Here is an 18,925-nt window from a genome sequence, read left to right on the forward strand (position 1 = left end):
CTCGAGAAGTTGCGATTGAACATAGTGGGGTTTTTTGTTCTTTTATTACCAGTCCCTGGTAGAGTTTTTTTGATATTAGAACATACTGGGGTTTTCAAACACTTAAATTCATATGGTTACTGGTATCTGTTACATGAGAATACAGCGGGGTGTTTGTTTAACACTCTGAGGTTACTAAGATGTCTAATATTTTCTATCAGAACATATTGTGGTTCTTGTCTAACACTTTATGGGGTTAATGTTATCTTTAATCTATATAAGAACATAATGGGGTTGTTACACATTATGGGGTTAGTGTTGTCTATTATCTTTATAACAGTACATAGTGGGATTGTTGTCCAAACACTTTATGGGGTTAGTGTTGTCTATTATCTTTATGAGAGTACATAGTGGGGTTGCTGTCCAAACACTTTATGGGGTTAGTGTTGTCTATTATCTTTATGCGAGTACATAGTGGGATTGCTGACCAAACACTTTATGGGGTTAGTGTTGTCTATTATCTTTATAAAAATACATAGTGGGGTTGCTGTCCAAACACTTTATGGGGTTAGTGTTGTCTATTATCTTTATGAGAGTACATAGTGGGGTTGCTGTTCAAACACTTTATGGGGTTAGTGTTGTCTATTATCTTTATAAAAATACATAGTGGGGTTGCTGTCCAAACACTTTATGGGGTTAGTGTTGTCTATTATCTTTATGAGAGTACATAGTGGGGTTGCTGTTCAAACACTTTATGGGGTTAGTGTTGTCTATTATCTTTATGAGAGTACATAGTGGGGTTGCTGTCCAAACACTTTATGGGGTTAGTGTTGTCTATTATCTTTATGAGAGTACATAGTGGGGTTGCTGTCCAAACACTTTATGGGGTTAGTGTTGTCTATTATCTTTATGAGAGTACATAGTGGGGTTGTTGTCCAAACACTTTATGGGGTTAGTGTTGTCTTTTATCTTTATGAGTGTACATAGTGGGGTTGCTGTCCAAACACTTTATGGGGTTAGTGTTGTCTATTATTTTTATGATAGTACATAGTGGGGTTGCTGTCCAAACACTTTATGGGGTTAGTGTTGTCTATTATCTTTATGCGAGTACATAGTGGGGTTGTTGTCCAAACACATTATGGGGTTAGTGTTGTCTATTATCTTTATGAAAGTACATAGTGGGGTTGCTGTCCAAACACTTTATGGGGTTAGTGTTGTCTATTATCTTTATAAAAATACATAGTGGGGTTGCTGTCCAAACACTTTATGGGGTTAGTGTTGTCTATTATCTTTATGAGAGTACATAGTGGGGTTGCTGTTCAAACACTTTATGGGGTTAGTGTTGTCTATTATCTTTATGAGAGTACATAGTGGGGTTGCTGTCCAAACACTTTATGGGGTTAGTGTTGTCTATTATCTTTATGAGAGTACATAGTGGGGTTGTTGTCCAAACACTTTATGGGGTTAGTGTTGTCTATTATCTTTATAAGAGTACATAGTGGGGTTGTTGTCCAAACACTTTATGGGGTTAGTGTTGTCTTTTATCTTTATGAGTGTACATAGTGGGGTTGCTGTCCAAACACTTTATGGGGTTAGTGTTGTCTATTATTTTTATGATAGTACATAGTGGGGTTGCTGTCCAAACACTTTATGGGGTTAGTGTTGTCTTTTATCTTTATGCGAGTACATAGTGGGGTTGTTGTCCAAACACATTATGGGGTTAGTGTTGTCTATTATCTTTATGATAGTACATAGTGGGGTTGCTGTCCAAACACTTTATGGGGTTAGTGTTGTCTATTATCTTTATGAGAGTACATAGTGGGGTTGCTGTCCAAACACTTTATGGGGTTAGTGTTGTCTATTATCTTTATGAGAGTACATAGTGGGGTTGCTGTCCAAACACTTTATGGGGTTAGTGTTGTCTATTATCTTTATAAGAATACATAGTGGGGTTGTTGTCCAAACACTTAATGGGGTTAGTGTTGTCTGTTATCTTTATAAGAGTACACACTGGGGTTGTTTGTCTTATAATTTATGGGGTAAGTGTTGTCTGTTATTTCTATATAGCATAGTGGGGTTGTTTGTTTAACACTCTCTGGAATATCCTTGTCTATCATCTTTATGTGAAAACATGATGGGTTAATTTACTTTGATGCAACAGTTATCCTCAAATAAAACATTTTTTTGCATTGTTACCGCTAGGTAGTAGTTGAAAAAAGTTATTGCAATATCCGTTCTAAGTTCTTCAGATAAACAGTAACAATTTTAAGTACTTATAATTAGTTGCCCGTAAAGTTGACTTGATATTAAATAATTTATTTTTAACCCCACAAATATAGATCTTTAACCCCACAAATATAGATCTTTAACCCCACAAATATAGACCTTTAACCCCACAATATACCATTTGTTTGAATTCCTAATGAAACCTCTCAAGTCACCACTGTACTATTAATAACCCCACAAAGCAAAATTATAACCCCGCACCTTCCGTAAAATGCACAATGTACCTCTCAACTGTATAGCTGTCCGTCCGTCCTTCTGTAAACTTTTCACATTTTCAACTTCTTCTCAAGAACCACTGGGCCAATTTTAACCAAACTTGGTACAAAGCATCCTTGGGTGAAGGGGAATTTAAATTGTTAAAATCAAGGGCCAAGACCCCTTACAAGGGGAGATAATAAAGAAAATACAAAAATAGGGTGGGGTCATTAAAAAAATCTTTTTCTCAAGAACCACTGGGCCGGAAAAGCTGAAAGTTATGTGGTAGCATCTTGGGGTAGTGTAGATATTAAATTGTTAAAATCATGACCCCCGGGGGTAGGGCGGGGCCACAATAGAGAATCCAAGTTTTACATAGAAATTTATAGAACAAATCTTTAAAAATCTTCTTCTCAAGACGTACTCGACCAGGAAAGCTGAAACTTTTATGAAAGCATCCTTGGGTAGTGTAGATATCAAATTGATAATATCATGACCCCCGGGGTTAGGGCATGGCTGCAATAGGGAATGCAAGTTTTACATAGATATATATTGAACAAATCTTTAAAAATCTTCTTCTAAATAACCACTGGGCCTCAAAAGCTGAAACTTATATGGAAGCATCCCGGGGTAGTGTAGATATTAAATTGTTAAAATCAAGAACCCCGGGGTAGGGCGGGGCCACAATAGGAAATCCAAATTTTACATGGAAATATACAGAATAAATCTTTTAAAAATCTTCTTCTCAAGAACCACTTGGCCAGGAAAGCTGAAACTTAAGTGGAAGCATCCTTGGGTAGTGTAGATATTAAATTGTAAAAATCATGACCCCCGGGGATAGGGCGGGGCCACAATAGGGAATCCAAGTTTCACATAGAAATATATAGAACAAATCTTTAAAAATCTTCTTCTCAAGAACCACATGGCCAGAAAAGCTGAAACTTATGTGCAAGCATCCTTGGGTAGTGTAGATATTAAATTGTTAAAATCATGACCCCCGAGGTTAGGGCGGGGCCACAATAGGGAATCCAAGTTTTACATAGAAATATATAGAACAAATCTTTTAAAATCTTCTTCTCAATAACCACTTGGCCAGGAAAGCTGAAACTTATGTGGAAGCATCCTTGAGTGGTGTAGATATTAAATTCTTAAAATCATGACCCTCGGGCGTAGGGCGGGGCCACAATGGGGAATCCAAGTTTTACATAGAAATATATATAGAACAAATGTTTTAAAAAGATCTGCATCACCCAAGTTACTCAGATGAGCGATGTGGCCCATGGGCCTCTTGTTCTGCATTTAAATTTGGAATGCTTAATCTCACAAATTGAAGCAGGTGGTACGCTATCCAAAATAGGAGGCACCACTTGGCGAAGGGTCCGAGCATCTTTCCTTTTACCCTTTTGGTGATACAAGTGAATTAATCCTGGAAATTAAATCCCCAAGAACAAAACTGGCCTCCATGAAATTTAATGATTCCCAGGTTCTTCAAATTTCACCCTTCATTTTTAACTTGTTTAAGTCCCCTGTATAGTATGAAGATTTCATCCCTGTAAATTAATTTATCAATGAAATTGTAATTTTAACCAAGCTTTAGTCCATTAAAATGAATCCAGAATTAGACATACATGTACATCTATATCACTAGCTGCAGAACTGCAGCATTATGGTTTTATATATTTGTCTTTGACCATTATGCCACAGATCCCATAATGCAAACTTCTAGACACAATTTTTTGCGCACTGTTTTGGAGAATTTTAGCAATCTCCAGCATTGGTAAATCTTCTTCCTTTCCCTCCATAATTCTAGACACATTTTAAATAAATCTGAATGTTTTATCCTCCTTCCAACCTTTTTTAGTTGTCTCTACAAGCGATAAACTTGATTGAATGAGAATTTTCTGCAATCCCTTGGAGAATTTAAATCAAGTTAGTTTATCGCCTGTAGAAGTGACTATTAATGGTTGAGAGGAGGATAAAATATACAAATTAGTTTAGGAATGTGTCTGGAAGTAGAGGGGTAAAACTAAATGATTTACCAAAATTATAAATTGAATTTCTCCTTAACAGTTGACAAGAAATCTTGCACAGTAAATTGCATGGTCACCTGAATTTAGTCAATTGACCTTTTCCTATCTGTTTTTGTCTGTCGTCATATGTCGTGCGACGTTTGTAAACTTTTGAACATTTTTAGCTTCTTTTCTAAACTTACTGAACAAATTTCAACCAGATTTGGTATACAGCATCAATGAGTGAATGGAAACAAAAATTGTGAATTTCATAGCTGCTTCAAAACTTCAAAGTTAGATTTGTAGAAAGATGAACAATGTCGTATCAATTTTTTATGAACAAAGGGAAGTAACTCTTACTGACATTAAATTTTGAGGTTTTTCTTGAGTGAATTTGATTCTGTTATTTGTCTACTTCCTCGTTTACCAAATTGGAAACCATGGCAATGAAATGGCAAACGACACTTAAAAAGTGATGATTGTACAATTTATGGAAAGTGGACACAGGGCATCAGAAGTCTATAATTTCGAAATTTTTGAGCCACAGTCACAATTTCATATAAAGTTTCATTGTCACATTTACGATTTTAACAAACCCCTGCTGTAACGGTTGAAGAAACTTATAGCTATGAATGTCTGCTCTAATGCATGAGGCTTGGGGCAAAAATGTTTCATTTAAAAAAGAGACCATAGGGATTTGTGACATCTGATCCCATCTCTGATGTTTTTTTTATGAGGTAATTCTTTGTTTCGCTCCTGATTTGTTAGTCCGTTATTTATGCACTGAATTGACGACAGATAATCAGTCACGTGACCTGATCTGTAGTCATCTGATTCCCAATATTTGTTACTAATGTGAATAATTGGTCAAGTGGTGCGGGATTGAGAACAAAAATTAATAAATACATTCCCAATATTTGTTACTAATGTAAATAATTGGTCAAGTCGTGCGGGATTGAGAACAAAAATTGACAAATAGTCTTTATTTAACACCAATACCAACTGAGTACATCAGACAGTTACTTGTCTGTTTATTATACAAAAATCCATTACATGCATTTGAAAAAAAATATGTATATTCATTGCATAAAATATTCATTCTTAAAACAAGAAATTTTTTTTGCTTTGATGGAGGATAATGCTTGTAAGATTCAATATACAAATATTTTAATAATTTTCTTGGATTCATTGAATTTTGTTTGAATTCATCCACATAAGTCATGTGGAATAAAAAAAATAAAAGTGAGATCACTTAATTATGCCCAATACCTAACTTCCTTGTATATTTCAAGTGAAAAACATTATATATAAACACAAATAAACTGGCATACTTGTATTTAAATTCCTTTAATTAGATGAAACTCTATCCAAAGGTCACCTCTCTAAAAAGGTCACTTTTAATGTCTCCCGTAGGTGACTGCTTAATACAGGTTTGACTGTAAATTATGATAAGCAATAGTGCCTCTTTCATTTTATTATGGCTAGTGATTAGCTTTATAATACATGTAATAATAAAACAGACAGAAAAGAAAATATGAAATCAGAAGAAGATATGTAAATGATAAATCTCTATCAGGTGAACTCCTACAAATATTATCTGACATTTAATTAATTAAGGGAATCCATTGGTAAATTCTCTGTATTCTCATTTGTGTAGCTGTTTGTATTTTATGGAAGGGTTTTTGTCTGAGAGATTGTTGGTATGAGTATAGAGCAGCCTGGAGATTCCCTGTCACCTGTTGACAGATCCCCAGAATCTGCCACGATATGTCTCTGTAATCTAAAGGTATGAGCTGTCCCAGATCATAGTGAACTAGGGTCTGTAGATCATCTAGAGCTGTTTGTACTCTCATTGTGTCTACAAGTCTGTAGCACAAAATTTCAAGCATGTATAACAGTACCAAATGTGGGATGTATAATATAGACATGTGTCTCTGTAGAGCAGACTGTTGTTCCGGTATCAGTTCACTGATGTAATGGATTCCATTGTAAAGTATGATATCCCCTACAACAACCTGTCTTATCTTTGTAGACCAGGACTGTCCACCTACAGCCTCAATATACAGCGCTGTATCTACATTACCACTATACATCACATAAGGCTGTGCTAACTTGACCTTGATCATCTCTATAACAGATAAAGCTTTCACGTATCTAAGTGCCTTGTAATAATACATGGCTATGTACAGCATGTCAGTAATACAACCTAACTTGGCTGTTAATTTCAGCATGTGACAGGACATTTTGTCAGCTCTATAACTCAGTTTGTTTTCAGGTGTGTACGTTTCCATGTGAAATATAAAAGCAGTGTTCTGAAGGGCACTAGCAATCATGTTCTGTAGCGTAATGACCTGATACTGTGTCAGGAGGGATGAACCTATCATCTGTTCTATTGAATGTAGATATCTAATGTAGCTTTGTATGTTCAGTTTGCCTGATATTATGTTAAGAGGTAGTATTTCACGAAATAGATTTCTATCAAACTCAGCCTCAGAAATCAGAGTATGATCATTTGTACATATGGAGTTTCTGGGGTTATAGAGGACATCTATCATACAAGATCTGATGGAGGGACTATGTACCAGGAATGCTAAACCCTTTTCATACAACTCTGACATGCTTATAAATAATTGATGTTGTTTGACGCCATGAATTTTACTCAGAAACATGTTGTTGCCTGGAATGAAAAAGTTAGGACAGACTCCCTCATACACCCATTTGAGGATGAGTTTAAAACAGACCCAGAAACACCCCAGGAGATTTTGTGGACACCAGTGAGGAATTGTATTTTGTTGAATTACCCAAAAAACTGCCGTCTTCATGTGATAGGAACACAGTAATTTATCATCATCACCTACCCCATTGTTAATTATTTCTGTTAAGAACAATTTAAGTAAGCCGTAAGTTAAGAACTGACAGTGATTCATTACATACACAAGTTTTTGTTCTGCTAGGGAGAAAGAAATTCTCCATTCATGATCTTCATGTTTTCCTAGCTTATGTCCTATTGCTACAAAGTGACAACCATTTTTCACTATATCATGAACAACATGAGGCTGGGGCCATGAGTGACATCTGTCTATCCATGGAAAGGCAGAGGGAGGCCAAAGGTCACTGACAAAACAGTGGGCATGATCATGTTCTAGTCTTCCAATTGTTCCACTGGCACAGGGTCCATGTGGAGTGGGGTTATAAGGTATTGATAACGCAGATAAAGTGATCTGTCTGTATTTAGAACTAGATACATAATATTCATTATTCATTCTAACACACGCTCTATGGATTCTTCTGTCCATGCTTGTTGACAATAAATATAACAAAGTAAATCCATGTGGACTATCAGAACAGTCACAGAGGATCAGTGTTTGTCTGTGTGTGTTGTAATACTTTGACTGAGATAAATCCCAGATCACACGGTGATTATTTGGCCAGTACATAAAGTCTCTATCTGATCCTTTAAGTCTGAATCCTTCTCCATAACTTCCACTCACCATTGTACCTATCTTATCACTTTTTGGTAGGTGATTCATCACCATCTCCAATATGTCCACCACATCTCTCCTCATGGCCACCACTTGTGAGGTCCCAACTTTATGACAAAGCCCCACAAACACCGACTCTGATATGTGTTGTATGCCTTCAGTTCTGAGAATGATTAAAGTGTGATTTATATTCTTTTATAATAAAAGTTTCACTTTTGTAAATCTATAATGTACTCATCATAATTGATAAATTTTACATTCATAAATCATAAAATAAAAAATATTTCTTCAACTGTATCAGTTATTTTTCAACTCAACTAAATCATTCTTTTTTTTAAAGTGAAATTTGTAAGTAAAAGTGTCTAGGATATATGTTATGTTTTAAATTTAGTGGTTTAATTAAAAGTTAAAACCAATTTTACTGTCAACAAAATAAGCTGATTACACTGATTCAGATGATTTAGGAATTGTTTATAGAGTAATAAATACTTGTCATGAGAACTTACATTTGTGAGCTCCTAATGGAGTCCATTATCAGTGGCGTATATTCCTTTCTATTGATGAGACTAGTGTCAAGTCACAGATTTAAACTCAGGAGCTTCCTCAGAATAAGTATGGGGGGTCAAGCTCAGACACCGACGATTTTAACTTGACAAGTGAATATATAAATATTGTAGACGTATCTCAATTAACTCTGCTTAGGAAATATGGAAACTTTCTTACCAAATCAAATTCTGTCAAAATGTTCAATTTCCTACTTACTCAATATAGCTCAAGTTATCAATTTCGTTTCCTGTATGTATTATGGACACCTGTTGCTTTTGATGAAATTTTCTGATACAGACTTGAGATTAATGACACTTGAACTTTGGTTTAAATATTTCCTGCTATGGAATTAGTTTTGTCCTTACGCAAAAGTGTAGAATAAAAGGATAGGTGTCAAATTGTGGATTGCTGAGAATGGTTCTTATGTATGGTGGGGGCATAAAGTGTTAGTTATGTCCATCTTCTGTCCTTCCCCCGGCGTCACACTTTGCATTTAGCTCAGTTCAAAGCTCATGCCGTTTCAAAAGACTTTTTCATCAAACTTAATATGAAGTTAAATGTTGATGAGAGTCACTCAGGTGACCTATTGCTATCTGTTTTCGTCCATTGACATGTGTCACAACTTTATGTGCTGGCCAATGGATCAGCGGTTTTGGTTTTAGGGTGGGGCTCTATTGATTTTATAGTAAAAATGCTTTAATTCTTTGAAAATCTTCTTCACTCCTTCTGGGTATGAAATAAAATAACTTTGTACATAGTTATGATGAACAAGAGAGAGCCTCTACCAAAATTGTGGATATTATGGCCCTAGGGTCAGGGGTTCTGGTGTTAGGGCGGGGCTCTTTTGATAATATAGTGAAAATACATTGATTCTTTGAAAGTCTTTTCTGCTCTTGGGTATTAACTTTGTAAATAGTTATGATGAGCAAGAGTGTCTCTACCAAAATTGTGAATTTTATGGCCTGAGGTTCAGGGGTTCTGGTGTTAGGGTGGGGCTCTATTGATTATATAGTGAAATGGAAATATAAGAAATCACTGTCTTGTTAGTAGAGTATTCCAGGGACATCAACGATATCAGAAAGATGGGATAATTTATGTAAAGCGGGCTTCACCTATTTTGAGTTTTTCTCGTGAATCAATTTCTTTTGATGATGGTTTGAATTATGTAAATAATAGGAATGTGTTTCAAGAGGTTGGCTATAAATTGTTAAAACTACTGTCAATTATCAAATGGAGTGAGATTTTATATGAAAGGATTTACACTTTTTTACTTATTTCATGTGTAAGGATTTAGAGAAGAGAAAATGTTATAAGTTCATGTTCCAGGAAATTGATTTTTCTGTGGACACTGTCTTTAACAGAAAGTCAATGAATTTGAAATCAAATTCTTCATTTTAAAAATCTCCCCACATATACACATGATCTTAAAATTTATTCTTTTACATGTCTTAAACATTTCTTTGAATAAAGCCTGGTTTAATAAGAAGGTACAGTTTCAATACAAATTAACCCGATATTTCTTTAACATATGAAAGTGATATAAGATATCAAAATTCATTCTTTTTTAATCAAAGGAGTTCCCTGCAGTAAGAATATACAAGTCGTTTTTCTCATATGACCTCCTTAATTCTAATTGTGACGTCATTAACTAGTGCATTTTCTTTATTTTCTTAAAAAATTGCAGAAGTCATTAATTTTCAGTGGAATTTTCTTCAAGAAAACATACTCTGCCACCATCGCCCAGAAAGATTTTGAGATATGTGATTTTTCATAGCAGATCGCATAATATATCCAAAAATTAAAGTGTATGATGAGCAAGAGAATGCCTCTACCAAAATTATAGATTTGATGGCCCTAGGGTCAGGAGTTCTGGTGTTAGGGTGGGGCTCCTTTGCTTATAAAGTGAAAATGCATTATTTCTTTGTAAATCTTAATTTCTGCTCCTGGGTATTAACTTTGTGTATAGTTATGATGAGCAAGAGTGTCTCTACCAAAATTGTGAATTTTATGGTCTGAGGTTCAGGGGTTCTGGTGTTAGGTTGGGGCTCTATTGATTATATGGAAAAATGGAAATATAGGAATCACTTTATCAAAAAAATGATATGTAGTTAGAAATAAAAAGACCTCTATTATGATTTTTATTCTGGCATAACAGAAAAAATCTATACCAATTGACTACGTCTATAAAAATTCTGTAAAATTAAAAAAAAAAATAAAATAAAACATTCAGATTCAGATGAGAATCTAAGAATTTTTATTGTAGCCTCGTCCATAATGTCAGATGTTGACATTAACTATTTAAACACAGCTGTCCTGTCTCATCATAACTGATCTGTAGATCTCTACTACCAATTTAAGAGTAACACTTCAAGTGAAACATTTTTGTATAAATTTTTATATGGAAAGAAATACAAAGTCCTGTTTTTTTGCATTTAAATTTGGAATGCTTAATCTCACAATTTGAAGCATGTGGTACGTTATCCAATATAGGAGGTAAATCCTAACAAAGTACCACTTGGAGAACGCCGAAGGCATGAGCCTGCTAGGGGGAGGGGGGTCCGAGCATCTTTCCTTTTACCCTTTTGCAGATACAAGTGAATTAATCCTGGAAATTAAATCCCCCAAAACAAAACTGGCCTACATGAAATTTAATGATTCCCCGGTTTTTAAATTTCACCCTTCATATTTAACTTGTTTAAGTCCTCTATATAGTATGGAGATTTCATCCCTGTAAATCAATTTATCAACGAAATTGTAATTTTAACCAAGCTTTAGTCCACAATATAAAATGAATCCAGAATTAGACATAAAGTGGACCCTCATTTATCTGGACGCTTTGGTTCCCAGTCAATTTGTCCGGATATGTGAAGCATCCGGATATCTGAATCATCAGTTAAACAAGACAGAATAACATTTAAAAATTTTGTTTCGAAGAAAAATCGTCTGGATACTGAATCATCCCGATATCTGGCGTCTGGATATCTGAAGGTCCACTGTACATCACAGATATATATTGCAGAACTGCAGCATTATTGATTTATATATTTGTCTTTGACCATTATGCCACAGGTCCCATAATGCAAACTTTGAGGCAGAATTTTTTGCGCACTGTTTTGGAGAATTTTAGCAATCTCCAGCATTGGTTAATCTTCTTCCATTCCCTCCATAATCTAGAGACATTTTAAATAAATCTGTATGTTTTATACACCTCCCAACCCTTCTTAGTCGTCTCTACAAGCGATGAACTCAATTGAATAAGAATTTTCTGCAATCCCTTAGGCTTAGAGAATTCAAGTCAAGCTAGTTTATCACCTGTAGAGGTGACTATTAATGGTTCAGAGGAGGATAAAATATACAAATTAGTTTAAGAATGTGTCTAGAAGTAGAGGGGTAAAAACTTAATGATTTACCAAAATTAAAAATTGAAATTCCCCTAAACAGTTTGCAGGAAATCTTGCACAGTAAATTGCACATTTTTTGGTCACCTGAATTTAGTCAATTGACCTTTTGCTATCTGTTTTTGTCTGTCGTCATCTGTCGTGTGACGATAGTAAACTTTTGAACATTTTTAACTCCTTTTCTAGACTTACTGAATAAATTTCAACCAGATTTGGTATACAGCATCAATGGGTGAATGGAAACAAAAATTGTGATTTTCATAGCCGCTTCAAAACTTCAAAGTTAGATTGGTAGAACGATGAACATTGTCATATCGATTTTTTATGAGCAAAGAGAATTAACTCTTACTGACTTTAAATTTTCCAGAGTGAATTTGATTTTGTTATTACTCTTCTTCCTTGTTTACCAAATGTGAAACCATGGCAATGAAATGTCAGACGACACTAAAAAATGATCGTGCAATTGAAAGAAAGTGGATACAGGGCATGAGAAGTCTACAATTTCGAAATTTTTGAGCCACCGTCACAATTTCATATAAAGTTTCATTGTCACATTTACAATTATAACAAACCCCTGTTGAAGAAGAAACTTGTAGCTATATGAATGTCTGCTTTAATGCAAGAAGCTTAGGGTAAAAATGTTTCATTTAAAAAAGAGACCATAGTAATTTATGACACCTGGCGCATTTCTTTGATCAACTGAGAATACATATATACACATGTACATCTGACAGTGACTTGTCTGTTTATTATACAAAAATTCATGTAAATGCATTTTAAAAAATATATCTACAGAAGTTAATTTTACAAATCAAGTTTAGATAAAAAAAATATTTGATTGATTTTCAATATTTGATTGATCCCGTGGGTGACTGATAAATACAGGTTTGACTGTAAATTATGATAAACAATGGTGCCTTTTTCATTTTATTATAGACTAGTTATTACCTTTATAATACGTGTAATAAAACAGACAGAAAAGAAAATATTAAATCGGAAGAGGATATGTAAATGATAAATTCTATCAGGTGAACTCCTACAAATATCAACTGACATTTAATTAATTAATGGAATCCATTGACAAACTCTGTTTTCTCATGAGTGTAGCTCTTTGTATGTTGTGGTATGGTTCTTGTCTGAGAGATTGTTGGTATGAGTAAAGAGCAGCCTGGAGGTTCCCTGTCACCTGTTGACAGATCCCCAGAATCTGCCATGTTATGTCTCTGAACTCTAAAGGTCTGAGCTGCCCCTGATCATAGTGAACTAGGGTCTGTAGATCATCTAGAGCTGTTTGTGCTCGCATTGTGTCTACATGTCTGTAGCAAAAAAATCTCTAGCATGTATAACATGGTAAAGGGTGGTACAAATAATAAAGGCCTGCATCTCTGTAGAGCAGACTGTTGTTCTGGTATCAGTTCACTGATGTAATGGATTCTGACGTTAAGTGTGATATCCCCTGCTACAGCCTGTCTCATCTTTGTAGACCAGGACTGTCCCCCTACGGCCTCAGTATACATCTCTCTATCTACATTACCCATATAAATACCCATATTCATCACATAGGGCTGTGCTAACTTGACCTTGATCATCTCTATAACAGATAAAGCTTTGGTGTATCTAAGTGTCTTGTAATAATACATGGCTATGTACAACATGTCTGTAATACAACCAAACTTTGCTGTTAATTTCAGCATGTGACAGGACATTTTGTCAGCTCTATAACTCAGTTTGTTGTTGGGTGTGTACATTTCCATGTGAAACATAAAAGCAGTGTACTGAAGGGCCCTAGCGGTCATGTTCTGTAGCTTGAAGACTTGATACTGTGTCAGGAGGTGTGAACCTATCATCTGTTCTATTGTATGTAGACATCTAATGCAGATTTGTATGTCCAATTTCTCTTGTATTACGGAATGATGTTGTATTTCACAAAATATATTTCCATCAAACTCAGCCTCAGAAATCAGAGTATGATCATCTGTACAGATGGAGTTTCTGGGGTTATAGAGGACATCTATAATACAAGATCTAATGGAGGGACTATGTACCAGGAATGCTAAACCCTTTTCATACAACTCTGACAGTCTTATAAATAGCTGATTTTGTTTGACGCCATGAATTTTACTCAGAAACATGTTGTTGCCTGGAATGAAAAAGTTAGGACAGACCCCCTCATACACCCATTTGAGGATGAGTTTAAAACAGACCCAGAAACCCTTCAGGAGATTTTGCGGACACCAGTGAGGTATTGCATTTTGTTGAATCACCCAGAAAACTGCCGTCTTCATGTGATAGGAACACAGTAATTTATCATCATCACCTACCCCATTGTTAATTATTTCTGTTAAGATCAATTTAAGTAAGCCGTAGGTTAAGAATTGACAGTGATTCATTATATACACAAGTTTTTGTTCTGCTTGTGAGAAAGAAATTCTCCATTCATGATCTTCATGATTTCCTAGCTTATGTCCAATTGCTACAAAGTGACATCCATTTTTCACAATATCATCAACAACATGAGGTTGGGGCCATGAGTGACATCTGTCTATCCATGAGGAGGCAGAGGGAGGCCAAAAGTCACTGACAAAACAGTGGGCAGCATCATAATCTTGTGTTAAAAATGTTCCACTGGCACAGGGTCCATGTGGAGTTGGGTTATTAGAAGATAGTGAAAACTCAGATAAAAAGATCTGTCTGTGTTTAGAACTAGATATATAATATCTATTATTCATTCTAACACAAGCTCTCTGGATTTCTCTATAAATGCTTGGTGACAGTAAATATAACAAAGAAAATTCTGGTGGACTATCAGAACAGTCACAGAGGATCAGTGCTTGTCTGTGTGTGTTGTAATACTGAGACTGAGATAATTCCCAGATCACACGGACATTTTTTGGCCAGTACATAAAGTCTAGATCTGATCCTTTAAGTCTGAGTCCTTCTCTTTGACTTCCCATCACACTGATCTCATCACTTGTTGTCACTTGATTTCTCACCGTCACATCAATGTCCACCACATCTCTCCTCATGGCCACTAGTTGTGAGGTCCCCACTTTATGACACAGTCCCACAAACACTGACTCTGATACGCGTTGTATGACTTCAGTACTGAGAATTATTAAAGTGTGGTTTATATTCTTTTATAATAAAAGTTCCAATTTTGTAAATCTAAAATGTACTCATCATAATTGATAATTTTAACATTCTAAAATCATAAAATAAAAAATACTTCTTCAACTGTATCAGTTATTTTTCAACTCAACTAAATCATTCATTTTTTTTAAATAGTGAAATTTATAACTAAAAGTGTCTAGGATATATATTATGTTTTAAATTTAGTGATGTAAAAAGTTAAAACCAATTTTACTGTCAACAAATTACACTGATTCAGATGAATTAGGAATTGTTTTTAGAGTTATAAATTCTTGTAATTAAAACTTACATTTGTGAGCTTCTAATGGAGTCCATTTTCAGTGGTGTATATTCCTTTCTTCCGATTTAACCTTAAGGAGCTTCCTCTCGATAGGTATTGGGGGGTCAAGCTCACAGACACTGAGGATTTTAATTTGACAAGTGAATATAATACTGACGTATCTCAATTAACTCTGTGTAGGAAATATTGAAACTTTCTTACTAAATCAAATTCTGTCAAAATGTTGAATATCCTACTTACCCAATATAAGTTATCAATTTCGTTTCCTGCATGTATTATGGACACCTGTTGCTTTTGATGAAATTTTCTGATACAGACTTGAGATTAATAACACTTGAACTTTGGCTTAAGATATTTCCTGCTGTTGAATTAGTTTTGTCCTTAAGCAGAAGTGTAGCATAATAGTATAGGTATAAATTTGTGGATTGTTAAGAATGGTTTTTAGGTCCCACCGTGAATATTGCCCAGGCATATTATATTTGTAATGTCCGTCCTCTGTACTTCCATTATGCAGTTAGCTCAGTTCAAAGCTCAGATTGAAAAAAAGTATTTAAATATTTTCTTCAAACTTCATATGCTGTTACATGTATTGATGAGAGTCACTCAGGTGACCTATTACTATCCGTTTTCGTTGGTTGATGTGCATCACAACTTGATGTTTTGGCCCAGGGTTAGGGGTTTTGATTTTAGGTTGGGGCTCTATTGATTATATATAGTGAAAATGCATTAATTCTTTGAAAATCTCTGGTCCTAGGTATTAGATAAACCAACAGAGTATATATAGTTATGATAAGCAAGAGAATGCCTCTACCAAATTTATAGATTTGATGGCCCTAGGGTCAGGAGTTCTGGTGTTAGGGTGGGGCTCCTTTGCTTATATAGTGAAAATGCATTATTTCTTTGTAAATCTTCTTTTCTGCTCCTGGATATTAACTTTGTGCTTATTTAAGATGAGTAAGAGTGCCTCTACCAAAATTATGAAATTAATGGTCTTAGGTTCAGGGGTTCTGGTGTTAGGGTGGGGCTCTATTGATTATACGGAAAAATGGAAATATAGGAATCACTTTATCAAAAAAATGATATATAGTTAGAAATAAAAAGACCTCTATTTTGATTTTTATTCTGGTATAACAGGAAAAATCTACACCAATTGACTAGGTCTATGATAATTCTGTAAAATAAAAAAAAAAAAATAAAACCCCTAGATTCAGATGAGAATCTGTATTGTGGCCTCGTCCATAATGTCAGATGTTGACATTAGCTGTTTAAACACAGCTGTCCTGTCTCATCATAACTGATCTGTAGATCTCTACTTCCAATTTAAGAGTAACACTTCAAGTGAAACAACACTGGGGGATCCGGGTTAGAAAGGTCCTCAGAACCCCCTGTTTTTTGTCGTAAAAGGCGACTAAATGGGGCGGTCCTTCGGATGAGACCGTACGGCGAAAACCGAGGCCCCGTGTCACAACAGGTGTGACACGATAAAGATCCCTCCCTGCTTAAAGGCCCTGAGTGCCAAGCATAGGTCTAAGTTTGCAGCCCTTCACCGGCAATGGTGACGTCTCCATATCAGTGAAATATTCTGGAGTGGGACGTAAAATAGTATACAATCAATCAATCAATCAACTGAAACATTTTTATATATATTTTTATATGGAAAGAAATACAATGTCCCGTTTTTCTGCATTTAAATTTGGAATGCTTAATCTCACAATTTGAAGCAGGTGGTACGCTATCCAAAATAGGAGGTAAAGCCTAACAAAATACCACTTGGTGAACGCCGAAGGCATGAGCCTGCTAGGGGGGGGGGGGTCTGAGCATCTTTCCTTTTACCCTTTTGGAGATACAAGTGAATTAATCCTGGAAATTAAATCCACAAGAACAAAACTGGCCTCCATGAAATTTAATGATTCCCAGGTTCTTCAAATTTCACCCTTCATTTTTAACTTGTTTAAGTCCTCTATTTAGTATGAAGATTTCATTCCTGTAAATTAACGTATCAATGAAATTGTAATTTTAGCCAAGCTTTAGTCCACAATATAAAATGAATCCAGAATTAGACATACATCTTGATCACTAGCTGCAGAACTGTAGCGTTATGGTTTTATATAGTTGTTTTTAACCATTCCGCTACAGGTCCGGTAATGCAAACTATGGCGCACAATATTTTGTGCACTGTTTGGGAGAATTTCAGTAATCTCCAGCACTGGTAAATCTTCTTCCTTTCCCTCCATAATTCGACACATTTTAAATAAATCTGTATGTTTTATACACCTTTTTAGTCGTCTCTACAAGCGATAAACTCGATTGAATTAGAATTTTCTGCAATCCCTGAACGAATTAAAATCAAGCTAGTTTATCACCTGTAGAGGAAACTTTTTAGGGTTGAGAGGAGGATAAAATATACAAATTAGTTTAAGAATGTGTCTGGAAGTAGAGGGGTAAAAAATAAATGATTTACTTAAATTAGAAATTGAAACTCTCCTAAACAGTGGGCAAGAAATCTTGCACAGTAAATTGTACATTTTTGGTTACCTGAGTTTAGTCAAGTGGCCTATTCTTATCTGTTATCGTCTGCCGTTGTCTGTTGTACGTCGTTCTTTGAAAGGGGTTAACTTTTGAACATTTTTAGCTTCCAACTACTGAATATATTTCAAGCAAATTTGGTATACAGCATCAATGGGTTAATGGAAACAAATATTGTGAATTTCATAGCCGTTCAAAACTTGGTAGAAAGATGAACAAAGTTGTATTGATTTTTTATGAACAAAGGGAATTAACTCTTACTGACATTAAATTTTCTGGATTTTCTTGAGTGAATTTAATTTTGTTATTTGTCTACTTCCTTGTTTACCAAATAGGAAACCATGGCAATGTTAGACGACACTAAAAATGTGATCATACAATATAGAAAGTGGACAAAGGGCATCAGAAGTTTCAAAATGTTTAAAGATAAACAAGTCTGCAATTTCAAAATTTTGAAGCCACAGTCACAAATTCATATAAAGTTTCAAAGTGACATTTATGATCATAACAAACCCCTGCTGTTGATGAAACAGCTTAGGGTAGAAACTTTCATTTTAAAAAGACCACATAGTGGTTTATGGCACCTGATCCCATCTCTGATGTTTTGTAAAGTGGTAATTATTTGTTTTGCTCCTAATATGTTAGTCCATTATTCATACACTGAATTGACAACAGATAATCACATGACCTGCTCTGTAGTCAGCTGATTCCCAATATCTGTTACTAATGTAAATAACTGGTCAAGTGGTGCAGGATTGAGAACAAAAATGGATAAATACTGTTAAGTCTTTATTTAACACCAATATCATCTGAGTACATCTGACAGTTACCTGTCTGTTTAATTATACAAAAATCCATTATATGCATTTAAATGATATATATATATATATACACAAAAGTTTATTTTACAATTCAAGTTAAGATAGAAAAAAATATTTGATTGATTTTCTTCATTGCATAATATATTCATTCCTTACACAAGAGGAAAAATTGTTGCTTTGATGGGGGATAATGCTTTTACCTTGTAAGATTCTATATACAAATATTTTATAATTTTCTAGGATTCATTGAATT

General features: G+C 34.9%; 1 protein-coding gene and 1 pseudogene across 2 annotated transcripts; both read right to left on the reverse strand.

Moving 5' to 3' along the window:
• Positions 1-5,553: 5,553 nt before the first annotated feature.
• LOC134271241 (uncharacterized) lies at positions 5,554-16,007 on the reverse strand. 2 transcript variants are annotated; one of them, XM_062753474.1, is made up of 2 exons: positions 15,335-16,007; positions 5,554-8,114 (listed from the first exon to the last, which is right to left on the reverse strand). In XM_062753474.1, the coding sequence occupies exons 1-2, from the start codon at positions 15,358-15,360 to the stop codon at positions 6,074-6,076; spliced, it is 2,067 nt and encodes a 688-aa protein (XP_062609458.1). In that variant the 5' UTR covers positions 15,361-16,007; the 3' UTR covers positions 5,554-6,073. The 2 variants fall into 2 exon arrangements, with proteins under 2 accessions (XP_062609458.1, XP_062609457.1); XM_062753473.1 differs by lacking the exon at positions 15,335-16,007 and adding an exon at positions 8,458-8,970.
• Positions 12,896-15,015, reverse strand: LOC134271240 (uncharacterized; annotated as a pseudogene).
• Positions 16,008-18,925: the final 2,918 nt, after the last annotated feature.

Source organism: Saccostrea cucullata, unplaced genomic scaffold, assembly GCF_032062105.1.
Source record: "Saccostrea cucullata isolate Sc308-1 unplaced genomic scaffold, CSIRO_AGI_Scuc_v1 ctg9120, whole genome shotgun sequence".
NCBI classification, from domain to species: Eukaryota; Metazoa; Mollusca; class Bivalvia; order Ostreida; family Ostreidae; genus Saccostrea; species Saccostrea cuccullata.